Source organism: Onychostruthus taczanowskii, unplaced genomic scaffold (genome assembly GCF_017590055.1).
Source record: "Onychostruthus taczanowskii isolate IOZ18803 unplaced genomic scaffold, ASM1759005v1 scaffold9, whole genome shotgun sequence".
In the NCBI taxonomy this organism is placed as follows: domain Eukaryota; kingdom Metazoa; phylum Chordata; class Aves; order Passeriformes; family Passeridae; genus Onychostruthus; species Onychostruthus taczanowskii.
Window position 1 is genome coordinate 12002566 of NW_024506993.1, and position 12294 is coordinate 12014859.

The 12294-nt window shown below is 46.9% G+C and overlaps 1 protein-coding gene across 4 annotated transcripts in view; it reads right to left on the minus strand.

Moving 5' to 3' along the window:
* Positions 1-2073: 2073 nt before the first annotated feature.
* The window catches only part of FLNB (filamin B), an 88508-nt gene continuing 78287 nt past the window's right edge, over positions 2074-12294 (minus strand). For 3 of the 4 annotated variants that reach the window (XM_041425483.1, XM_041425481.1, XM_041425482.1), the window contains 8 exons: positions 12016-12282; positions 11644-11781; positions 11438-11553; positions 9494-9626; positions 8324-8500; positions 5741-5959; positions 4584-4787; positions 2074-3873 (listed from right to left, as the gene is read on the minus strand). In XM_041425483.1, the coding sequence (XP_041281417.1) occupies positions 3686-3873; positions 4584-4787; positions 5741-5959; positions 8324-8500; positions 9494-9626; positions 11438-11553; positions 11644-11781; positions 12016-12282 (1442 nt within the window). In that variant the 3' untranslated portion in view covers positions 2074-3685. The remainder of the gene's footprint in view (positions 3874-4583; positions 4788-5740; positions 5960-8323; positions 8501-9493; positions 9627-11437; positions 11554-11643; positions 11782-12015; positions 12283-12294) is intronic. The other variant, XM_041425484.1, reaches the window with a different exon arrangement.

Sequence of the window (12294 nt, forward strand, 5' to 3'; positions counted from 1 at the left end):
ATCCCACCAGTACCAGGCAGGGGCTGGAATGCTCTGGAGTTACCATCCCATGGCAACGGCTGTGCTGCAGGGACTTACCTTCCACCACCCACCAGAACACCCAGGGACCCTGCCAGATGTGCCATGCATGTGTTCCCATGTGGCAGTGCCCTGCCCCGGGGCTGCCCTGGGTCACTGCCAGCAGCAGGCAGGGTTCCAGCTGGCCACCAGGGCACTGCCAGACCTCGTGCAGTGCTCACAGGACAGCTTGGGCCAGTTAAGGAAGGATGAAGTTCCAAGTGGGACCCACAGGTACTGAGTTGCCAAATCCTACTGCAAACCACCACCAAGGAGACTATAAACAAAAAGAACTTAAGGTCAACTGAATTGATAGAAAAGCACAAGGACAGGCTGAGGGTTGTGAGGAGCTCCAGGACATCACCTCCAAAGAGCCCTTCTCTTTGGCCATTGAGATGTACAAATGCATCCCACCAGTACCAGGCAGGGGCTGGAATGCTCTGGAGTTACCATCCCATGGCAACGGCTGTGCTGCAGGGACTTACCTTCCACCACCCACCAGAACACCCAGGGACCCTGCCAGATGTGCCATGCATGTGTTCCCATGTGGCAGTGCCCTGCCCCGGGGCTGCCCTGGGTCACTGCCAGCAGCAGGCAGGGTTCCAGCTGGCCACCAGGGCACTGCCAGACCTCGTGTAGTGCTCACAGGACAGCTTGGGCCAGTTAAGGAAGGATGAAGTTCCAAGTGGGACCCACAGGTACTGAGTTGCCAAATCCTACTGCAAACCACCACCAAGGAGACTATAAACAAAAAGAACTTAAGGTCAACTGAATTGATAGAAAAGCACTTCCACAGCTAAAGGCAAAAAACTGATGCTAGTTCTGTTCCTATACTGAAGTGCATCTTGTACCATTGCAAGTCTGCCCAGCAGGAGGCACTGGGACACCAGTAACATGTACACAACACCCCAGCTTGCTAAGGGTAGCCACTGCACTTAGAAACCTTGGTCAAGGTGCCAAAAGCAGAGCAGAATGTTCCCCAAAGCACGGATCCGTGCCCAACACAGTCAGTCCTCAGCTGGCAGAGCTGCTGGAGGTAGCTGAATGTTGTTGCCCTCCAAAATCAACCCTGCCAAGCTCTTCTCATCATCACCACTGCGTGCTTGCTGTCCTTAGCAAGGTCATTTTTGTGGCCACTCCACAGCTGTCAATGCCCAGGCCAGGCAGAGTTGGTCACTTGAAGCAGAGCTCAGCTTTTACTGGAGATAACCCCAGCCACAGTAGCAACCAGGGTCCCTCAACTTCACAGACAATTCCTCCTAATTTCGGCCAGTGTCATTAAACCAAGACAAAGGACAACAGGCAAGAGAAGGCCAGACAAGCACAGGCTGGACTGGGACATAGGAGTTATGCAGGTGAGATGCTCTGAAGGTTTACTCACACCAACAGCTGTATCCAGGCTTGTTTTGTTTAAAACACTGAATAGGAGGCTCAGGATGACATATCTACCACGAGGCTAATGAGTTAACTATAAAGAGGAAATAATCTGATAAGCCTGGGGCAGGAAAGTCCTTGGCAGCCACTGCATCTCAGGTTTCATGGGGGTTTTCAGCAGAAGAGTGTTTGGGAAAACATCTGCTGGTTTCCATGGCTGTGCCTGGAGGTGCTGGCCCCAGGTGCAGGGAGACACCTCCTGCAAACAGCCCCCGGATCCCGGGGAGCAGCGGCTGCGGGAGCGCTCTGGGATCACGGCCCAGGTGGCAGCTCCAGGGACACAGCCCTGCCCCGTGCCTGGGGTCTGCACAGGGGCAAACCAGCACAGCTGTGCAGTGCTCCATCACACTGTGCCCACTGCACCCTGCACATTCATGTATGGCTTAAACTTCTGCCATTTTGTTTTAAGGAAAAAAAAAAAAAAGGTTTCAGGAGAAAAAAATCAATGGTGTTGAGGTTCTGCCCAAATTTTCATGGCTACCTGCACAGCCCATATGCTATTTGGTCTGCCTGAAGCTGCTGTGTGGTGTAGTGTCAGTTTCAGTCTGAACTTTACTGACTAGATATGAAAAGAATCCGATGTTGTTTTAAACATGCACATTTTAATGAAGCAAACATTTCTATTTAATAAGTTATAAGATACAATTTTACAATCCTGCATTTTATTCCAGTTTATTTTGTTTTTACTTTCTAGTTTACAATGTAGTGAGCATTTCACATTAAGGCACTAAAAAAGCACAGTAAAAAAAAAAAAACCCCAACCTTCCTTTTTTTGCCAGTAACTGTGCTGGAGAGCAGTACATCCACACGTAATTACAGAACCGTAAGCATGAACTTCTCCCAAGGGACAGTGACATGTCAACAGGTTTTCAACAAATCCTACCTTCTCCAAACTGCAGAGTTTGAGCTCATCAGGAGAGTTTACTAAAGCCCCAGCAGCTGGCAGCAATTCAGATATGCACCTGGGAAGTAGTATGGAGTAATCCGGGACAAACAGACAAGTTACAAGGAAGTTTCCACTCCCTAACCCTCAGCAGCAATGCCTGTTGCAGCACAAAGGAGTTTTCAGGAGAGCTGAGTTTGCTTCAGGCATGTCCTTGGACTGAGATACAATAAAACACCTTGCACCAAAGAGGGGTTTGTTCATTGATACTGCTGTTATTGGTATTGCTATTACTGGTAACTTCACAGACCGACCCTGTGTCCCACTGCAGATGTGGGTCCCATTCCCAGGATGGCTTCTTTGCCTCATCTCAGACACTGGCCTGGCCTGCAGCCTCCAGGGAAACCAATGGTCATCTTCTCAACACACCCTGGTGCTCTGGACTGCAGTGACTCTGGGTCACACAGGCGACAGCCATGCCTGGCTTGGCAAGTTCAGGGGCTTTACTTAACCCAGCCAACCCAGGGCTTGTTCTTAAATCAAAAACAGTGGGAGAGGGTTACCTGTAAAGTTGAAGAAACATCACCAGCATCCCAAGCTCATAAAAAACCGCATTACTAGCATTATGGCCAAAAAGCTATCTGTCTCTAGAGTTACAAAGCGTTAACATAGAGAGGCTGAAAGCTTACAGGAAGTAATTTTCAATCTGCTTTTGGTTTGCTATAAAAGATAAACTTTTCCTAAATGTAAACCATTGGCAAAGCATTTTCAAAAACATTTTAAATTTGAGTGGTAAAGCTACTTTTAATAGCTTTTTATAATGTTAAGCATTAAAGTTGATCAAGTATACAAAGGCACCTACTATAGTACCAGTTTTACCTCATTTCTTTACAGAAAAGAATTTGAACTGGGGACAGCCCAAGTCATATTCCATAACTAAAACGTAAAGTCTCCAGTCAAATAAAATCAGTAGTTAAGATACCCAATTACAAAGACAAATTCCAGTTTTCAATTAACATCTAAAGTCTTTAACATCCGCAAGGGAAATTAGTGTCTACTCATCCACGTGATTCTCCAAACATTAAGAGTGACCCGGACTGTACTACAAAGGTACAATTTGAGGAGATATTAAATAAATTGACATTAGGTTGGTAAGTAGGATAGAAGTGAAATGCTTGTAAAAACAGTTAGAATTTATGTCTGACTATTGAAACGTGAGCCGTGTGTAACTAGGAACTGCATTTTGCACCACGGCTGCACCCGGTACAACTCTACGTGAACTGCGAACGCAGGGATCGCCCGACAGCGCGCCTATGGCACGGTGACATGGAAGGGACTCCCAGGAATGTGCTCGTCACCCCACTTCACTGCCAGCACATAGTCCCCCCTTTCCTTGACAACATAAGTGACGTTGTACTGATGGCTGCCCAAATGCTTGATGGACACTTCTTCGCATGGTATTGTAGGTCCGTGGACGCCAACTAACAGCATGTTGGAACCTATAGCAAAAGACACAAGTGTTAATATCCCTGAGCTTAAACAAGGCAGAGTGGTTGTATCATAATATATTGGCTCTGTAACACATGGATTTTGTTATTTTAATTCACAGAGTGGTAGCTGAGCCATACCTAAGATTAATTTGGTGTAAGAAGGAATTTTATATTGAGAAGCTTTCAACCTCATAGAGGTGAGAGTTTATCTGTGCTATTTGCCAGACCTGACAGGTTACCACTAAGCAGAGCACAGGAGACATCAATGCTGCTTGTGAAAACAAGCTGGTATTGCTTTACAAGTACTTCATCAGAAGTTAGTAGCAGGGGCCAGCGGACACAGCTGGCCTGTAATCCACCCACCACAGAGCTCCCAGACGGTGATGATGATGAGCATCGAAAGGTAACAGGAACACTGTGCATTACATGCTACAATGCACCACAAGGGCTGCTTAAGTTCAGCAACCTGTTTGTTCTCATGCCATAATCCTGTGGTTCTTTCAGGTGCATCTGGCTCAGACTAACCCATTTGGAGAGGAATTTACAGCCTCTGTATTAGGACTGACGTGGTGAGCACAGTATAGTATTTAGCACTTTTCCTTAGTACCAGATCATAACCCCAAGCTCTGAATTTTAACCCTGCAAGTTGGTTTATGGAAAAAAAAAATGCTCAGATAAACCACCAATCCTGAACACCCATCTGGTTCCTGTATCCATACCTGCTTTGCTGCAGTCCACAGAGAAGGAGCTTTTCTGACCCACAAAAGCCTTTGAGAGTCCTGCTCCACGGGAAACCACTTTGCTGGCATCCGAGGTGGATTTGGGAATGGCGCTATAGCAAGTTTCAGTTGATGACCTTGTCACTGACTCTACCAGGATGGAAGAGGTTTCGTTGGCACTGCCTGGACTAACCAGTCGCTGCCCTGGAAACAGAAAAGGTTTCTAACATTCAGATTTGCCCCATCTGAAAGGCATTCAGAAGGAGGTTTCAAAACCCTCCTAATGACTAGCATGCATTCTGCATCCAAAATGCATTTTTGCAGAGGAGCAATTTCCTACTTGGGTTTTTAAGCTGACATCTTCCAGCACCACTGGCAACAATCCCATCCCAGAGCCCTCAAGTGGCTAAAGGACCACAGGAACTTCAGGATTCATTGAGCAAAGCAGATTGCTTAAGAAGAGTTAATTGTGCTCCAATCACCAAATGCCAAAAATGACTTGAGTTGGCAGAAAAGCAGGTGCAATTTTGCAATAACCCATTTTGAAAGCAGAGCATGTCCCAGCCTGGGGGAGCGCAGTCCTTGCCACCCTCTCCCAAAAACATCACCACGCTATGGGCACCACAAGAGGGTTTCACAAGCTCAGGGGGAGGAGTAGAGATGAGCTTCAGCCTGTGCTCAAACACAGTGCTGGAGAGAGAACAAGCTTCCTAAACCAGCCTTCCTGACTCCACCTAGGAGCCTCCCAGGCATTACTGACCTTTGGCTAGGTGATACCTGCACCAAAATTAGACCAAGAGAGGCAACACATGCTACAGGTGAGCAGGTTTCAGGCTTTGAGGGTGGGGGGAAATGGGTAAATAAGTCATATTTCCCTGTGACCCACGCAAGACCCTAGCACTAGATCAGGACTTAATATTACCCCATAAAACTGCTTTATGACCCATCACTGAGTCAAGCTGCCAAGCTCTGTGACTGCGGCTTTTGTAGCTGCTCCTGAGACCCCTCATCTAGGCTTTGGAGGTGATGGGGAGAAATGTTTTGCTTCTTATGGTTTTGGGCATCTAGACCAGAATACCACATTGTCTCAGGAGGATTTTTTTGCTGAATGACACGACCTACTTCAGGCACAGAGTAAATACTAGTTAGCTTTTTACCTGTAACCTTTGCCTTGAAAGGGCTGCCCACTATGTGGTTAGGTCCACCATATTTAACTCCAATTAAATAGTTTCCTGGAGCCATGGGTGTGTACATGACTTTGTAACCTTCTGGAGTTTCCTGGCAGTCCATTTTCACCTTTGATGGCCCTTCAATTGTAACAGAGAGGGTACCTGGACCAGCCTTGGTCGTGTTAATGAAAAACTCCGACTGCAGTCCTAGAAAGACGTAGCACAGTGAGACACACTCTTCCTCACACCCGATGTTACACACGCAGCCTCAGGCATTAAATACGGGGTCATTCGGCGCAAGATCAGTCTCCCAGGGCTTCAGGCAGGGAGGGACACCACATCCCCCCCAGCAGCCTCGCTCAGGCCAGCCCCAAATGGAGCTCTGCACCCCTGGCAGCCTCCCCAGCTTCGTCCTGCTCCCTCCTCCAATTAGGTTATGTGACCGTGTGGGAAAAGGGGTCATGACAGCCATTCAGGACTCAAATAGAAGTAATTTGGTATCAAAAAACTGGCTTAGAGAGAAAACAAGAGCTTTTCTGCTGGGCATCAGAGTCCACACCCACACAGCTCCAGCATGGCTAAGTTTGAGTGAGTTCAGAGCTGTCTTGCTGCCTGGACTGCAAATCAGCAGTGAAGAGCCCACAAGAAAGCAGGAAGGACAAGGGGCAGGAGATGGCCTGGAGGAGATGTGTGTTTGAACTGCTCGGCAACAGCACTCCAAGCAGTTTGTGGAAACAAAAGCTTGTTTAATTACAGCATCTGGTTAACACAGCTGAATTATTGCTGCTAATACTAAGCCAATGACACAATGCCAGCAACACAAGAAAAAATTAAGTAAGGCTTTCAGCCCCCAAATAATTTACTGTCAGACTCTGGCCTCAAATATTTATGATCTTTGGGCTGTTGCATGAGACACTGTTGAGGAGGAATAAAGTGCTCAGGCACACTCAAAACCAGGATGGCCATGGGAAAGTTTACTGCTGCTGCGATGGAAGCATGAAAATGTGGGAATAAACTCAGAAGAAGTTTCTAGCCTCCCCACAAAAGAGGTTGCTGTGTCGCAATGCTGGAAGAGCCCAGCTCCCACAGAGGATTATGCCATTTTCCAGTGCTCCAGCAGCCCATCCCCCTGGCACCACCAGCCCGGGAGGCCAGGCATCAGCCTGCAATGCCCTGCTCAACTGGAGAGAAGTTAATTCTCAAAGCCAGCAAGCCTCACAGCTTCTCCCTGAGAGCTCTTGCTCCAGAGGCGCTGCTCTCTGCTGAGCCCCAGATGAAGGCTCGCATTGTTGGAGGCTGCAGACGCTCAGCCCTCCCAGGGGCACGGCTCAGGTGCTCAGCCACAAACCCCTACACTGGGTCATTGTTCTGAAATGCTGCTCAGCAGCTCCCAGGGCACTGTGCTTTTGGCAGTGGCCAGGATTCAACAACGGGGCACAGAGCAGCTTTGCTGAAATTAAACAGTCTATTTAGATTAAAAACAACCCCAAGCACCTTTATAGATGAAGAAATATTCCCCTGTCCCTGATGCATCACCGACTGGTATTAATGAGTGCTTTTGTTTCCACCTATTAAAGGAGCTCAAGCTACATCTTTATTTTATAGAGTGTATCTGCATGTTTCCAAAACCAACTGCTTAGTTCCTCCAGAACAGCAGAAGCTTTGACTGAATAACTGCAGTGTTTTTTTTTCACAGGGAGAAAAAAGGTATGAGATGAAATCCACAGCAGACAGCAGTGGATAGGACAAAACAAACTAGCTATTCCCTTACACTACAAAAGGAGAGAAAAATAATCATTTTACTCTATTTACCTGTGTGTGTGGCCTGAGCAAGAACACAAATAAATCAAAGTGCATATCCTGGAATGTTTTCGTACTTCCTAAGGCCACAAATCATAGAAATGAAAAAACAAACCCTAAACCCTACATTCTTGAGCTGAGAACTATCAGATGAGGCAGCCACAGCAGACAACAAGGTGCCAGATTTCCAAGAGACTGTTCAAGCTGCATCTGGAGCACGAATAGCACACTACCAACAGAACAACCCACCTTCTCCCTAGGGTTTACATATCCTACTGCATTTCACTTGAGATTTCTTAGAGGTGCAAGCACCAAAGGGAAGCTAGCATGGAAGGTAACACCCTCATACCCATTTAATTAACACAAGTTAAACTAGATTCCTTCATCTCTAGACAGCCAACTCAGACATCATGTTCACATGTGGAAGGGAGCCAGAGCATCTCTGGAGCTCGAGGGACCACCGACGTGGAGCTCAGCTAACCAGCAGAGCTGTAGCCCAGCTGCTAACCAGCACTTCAGTGAATGCGTGTTGCAGTTGCTGATTTACTAAGTTTTAAGTTTGTTAAGGCTCAGTATAGCTGCAGGCTTGTGAGTGATGGTTATAAGACATGAGGAGCATGCCAGAAAGCAAAATTAGCCTGCACTCAGGTCAGCAGAGAATGTGGGTTAGTTCAGCTGCCTTAGCAGGTGAAGTCATGTGAAAGTATGCCTAGAAACAGGTTCTGTACGTCTCAAAGCCCCAGCGCAAGCAGGTCTGCAGAGAAGGGTTACCCGTGGTGCCGCTCTCCAGGCCGGCTCCGTAGGCTGTGACAAGGGCAGGGTTTCCCGCCTGGCCGGGCTCGCCCACGCGCACTTTGAAAGGGCTGCCCACCACGTGGCTCCCGTTGAACTTCACATCGATGGAGTGGACGCCGTTCTCGTGGGGGATGAACCGAACAGCGTATTTATCTGCAACAGAGAAGGGGCTCTTCTGACCAACAACCCAACCAGAAACCACCAGTTAGACCCAACGCAGGGCTGATCAGCAATCCGAGCTTCTGGAAGACTTTGGTCCCAGTTTAAGCGAACTCAGCTACATGAGCTGCTAAACTTGTATTTAAGCAGGAAAATGCTGTATTTCTCACAGAAGGTTTTACAGCTTGTGTTTTCACCTTATTCACCAGGACCTGATCTCAACTGTCATCTAGTCTGAGGATTATTTACCTCACTCATGCACTCAACATGAAAACTGAATCACAGCCCATTCTGCTGGCAGCTGAGGGAGCCGTGTGTAGAAGAAAAGCAGCTGGTCAGAGCAAGCCAAGTCTTACCAGCAAGCTGAGTGTGCTGCTCTGACACCACACCTTTATCCAATGAAGTAATTTAGCAATTTGCTGATATTTCACATTTTTGATTGTGTGTTAACTCAGAGGCGGGACTGATCTCCCCCAGCTGGACAGCTGCTGTTTGTTCAGAGTACAGACCATAACTCATACAGACTTCAAGTGAAAAAGAAAAGCTCATTGCTGAAACAGGTGTTGAGCTTTCTGTAGTGTTTGCTTATAGACAGCCTCCTTGACATTTCATGTGAAGGAGTGAGTGTGAGTTAAACATAAACTATTAGTCAAAGATCGAAGCATGGCTTTGAGAAATAAACTTCTTCCCTGGTTAAATTCAACAACCACATAATATTTAATTTATTACTAATGTCACTGTACCTTCACTGGCAAGCCAAGACTTAAATACCTCTATCTTACACAAGCTGGGGCTCAGTCAGTTCATGGAAAAACACGGACATAGCCCTGACTGAACAGCTCTTGACACCAAAAAGTAATTTTCCAAGCAACATGCTCAGCCTTGGGACACACTATTCGTAAGCCAAAGGAACTGAATTCCCAATGTGGCAGCAAGTGTGCTTTGGAGGTCATGCAATTGTTTTGATCATCATCAAGCTGTGCTCACCTGGCTCCAGCTCAGACACATGGCACTCTTCGACAGCTCCGGAGGGGCTGTGGACTTTAGCATCGATCTTGCCCTTTGCCCCGTTCAGCCTTATAGCAAAGGATGCTGGCTGATTAACTTTTAATCCAGACTCCTGAGAATGCAACAGTCAGATTATCAAATTCAAACTTTCATTTCAGACAGCATAAGATTTGTGGCAGGGAAATAACCACTTCAGCATTAGGGTTTTTTGATTTTAACAAAAGGCATAAAGTTGTGACTTGCATTAACTCTCAAATCAGATGCTCTCTCCCTCTTAGGGAGTGGCTGATTCAGGAGTCACCCACGTTGGCTAGGCTGACTTTTCCCATGGTAACAGACTGTTTTTGGAAGCCAGACAATTGTACCACATCAAAGAGAGGCAGGTTTATAATACTAGTCACCCATTATCACTGAGGTCAGTCCTTGGTACCCAGGCGCTTGATTTAAAGGATGTTTAAGCTATAGCTCCATTTTCAGCCCATTCATTCATTCCAGATTCATTCAGGGAAAAGCCTCTGATAATCCAAAAGTCTGAAAGAGTAATATGCATGTTTATATTTGCCACAAGAGGCTGCATTTAGAACGCCACCACAAGATGTCTCAAACATAAGAAAGTAATTTAAAACATGAAACCAGATGTTGTGGTGCTGTCAGGCCATTGGTGGAAGGCAAGACAGCTCCACAGCTCCACATCTGAGCCACAGTGGTCCTCGACCAGCACAGCCCATGCAGCTATGCAGCAGTAATATCTCACACTTAACATACTTTACCTCATTTTGTTTTCAACTAAGTCCTGAAGAGGGAAATAAATGCAACTGAGTAGAACTGAGGTACAATGTATAAACAAGTCTCTGATGTGGGTTTAGTGGAGGCTGATGCTGCACAATGGACTCAGTTACAGAATACTCAGCTTTATCTGCCTCTCCAGGACTTAATTGAAGTGAGTATTCCTGTCAAAGAGTCTTTAAATGAAACACAAGGCAAACATCAATACCACAGTGACTAATTAACGCCCTTGTAACTCCTAGTTAGAAAAGATACTACCGGATCAGGCTGTCATGGCTCATTTACACAGCCGAGGTGGAGAATTCCTGCAGCCCAGGCAAACTCCTGGGGATCACAGCTGGGACACGACCCAAAAAAGCCTTAACTGAAGTACTAATCACCACTCAAGGAGGACTGAGGTACAGTATATTTAGACACAGATTCTCAGTCTCACATCCAAGCTTCTGGCTTTGGATATTTCAGTCAGGTCTTTAATGTTACTTGTATTTTAATGCCTGTAACCACACACATACACAAATTACATGGTTAGGTTACCAGATGAACCCAGACCAGCTACAAAGTTGTGATTCACTCTGAGATTCACTACCTTTCATGAATCATCTCAGCTGTGACTCTGTGGTTTTGTAGCATCAGCCAGAGCAAATCCTGTACTCTGACCTGATGGTGGGGCCACCTCTGTCTGCCAGGCCAGGCCACAGTGATGTCCCACCTATGCAGCCCTGTGCTACCATGGAAATGCAGCTCTTCATGCACGTGCCAAATGAGGAACCTGGTACCAGCATGATCACTAGTGGTTCACCTTTAAATTTCAGTTCTCCTTGTCCTTCCCCCTAGCTAATGGCATGGGAAACATGTCTTAGTTCCTCCAATGCTATTTCTGGAGCTTCTTATTCCTAATTCCCAAGTGTTATCACTTGTAACACACTCAATTGAGCCTTCTGCCTTTAAACTCTGGCTAGCCAGAGTTACCTAGGGGCCAGCTGCCAAAAATCTCTCTGGCTACAAGCTGAGCTTGACAACAAGCACCAACCAAGACAAGGCTATTACTCAGAACAAAGGACAACCATTTTGGTTTTGGAGAACAAGGACGAAATCAGTCTCTGTGGTAAGTTGTAGAGATGTTTCCTTATGTCTCACCTGAAGACTAGTGACAGTGAGCCTGCGAGCATCATCGGAGGGGGCGATGACAGGAACCAGGTAGGGGCTTTCAGGAATGTGCTCATCATTGAATTTTATGGACACCTCATAGTTGCCTGCAGAGAGAAGAGAAGCAGTGAGTGTTCTTAGTTTCTTTGAAAGTCACAATCAGTGTTGTTTCCATGTGATTTGGTCTCAGTACATACCTGGCTCTTGAACTATATATGATGCACCACAAGATCCATCTTTATGGTCATCAAAGGTGATTTCTGCTTTACTTGGGCCTTCTACAGCAATAGACAGCCCTCCAGCTCCAGCTTCCCGTGTCCATATGCTGAACTCAGCTGTTGAAGCACACGAGAGCACACACAAGGGTAAGTTTGCTGCTGCTGCTGGGTTGCAGCTTCCTCCCAACAGACTGTAAAGTTCCCCATTTGAGCATATTTGAAGAATGGCAGCTCATCCCTCCATCCTAGGAAATACTGCTTAGCAGTTTCAGAGGCTCCTGTTAGCCAAAACGCTGCACTGCTGACCTGCACAGAGCACATTCTGGAGCCCAGTGGGAGCAGAGGACTCACCTGGAACACCTGTCTCTCCACGCTCCAGCCCTGGGCCTCCAGCTCTCACTTTATGGGCTCCTCCCTCGCCCAGCGGCCCCACGGTGAACTGGAAGGGGCTGCCTGGCACCGGCTGCCCTTTGTATTTGACATCCACAGTGTGGACCCCCATTTCTTGTGGCACAAAGCGGACACAGTAGGTGTTTTTGTCACACTCTACAATTTCGGCATCAAAGTTTCTACCAGAGGGACTGGTTACCTGAGCCGTCATATCAGCACAATCAATTTCTAGCAAGAGAA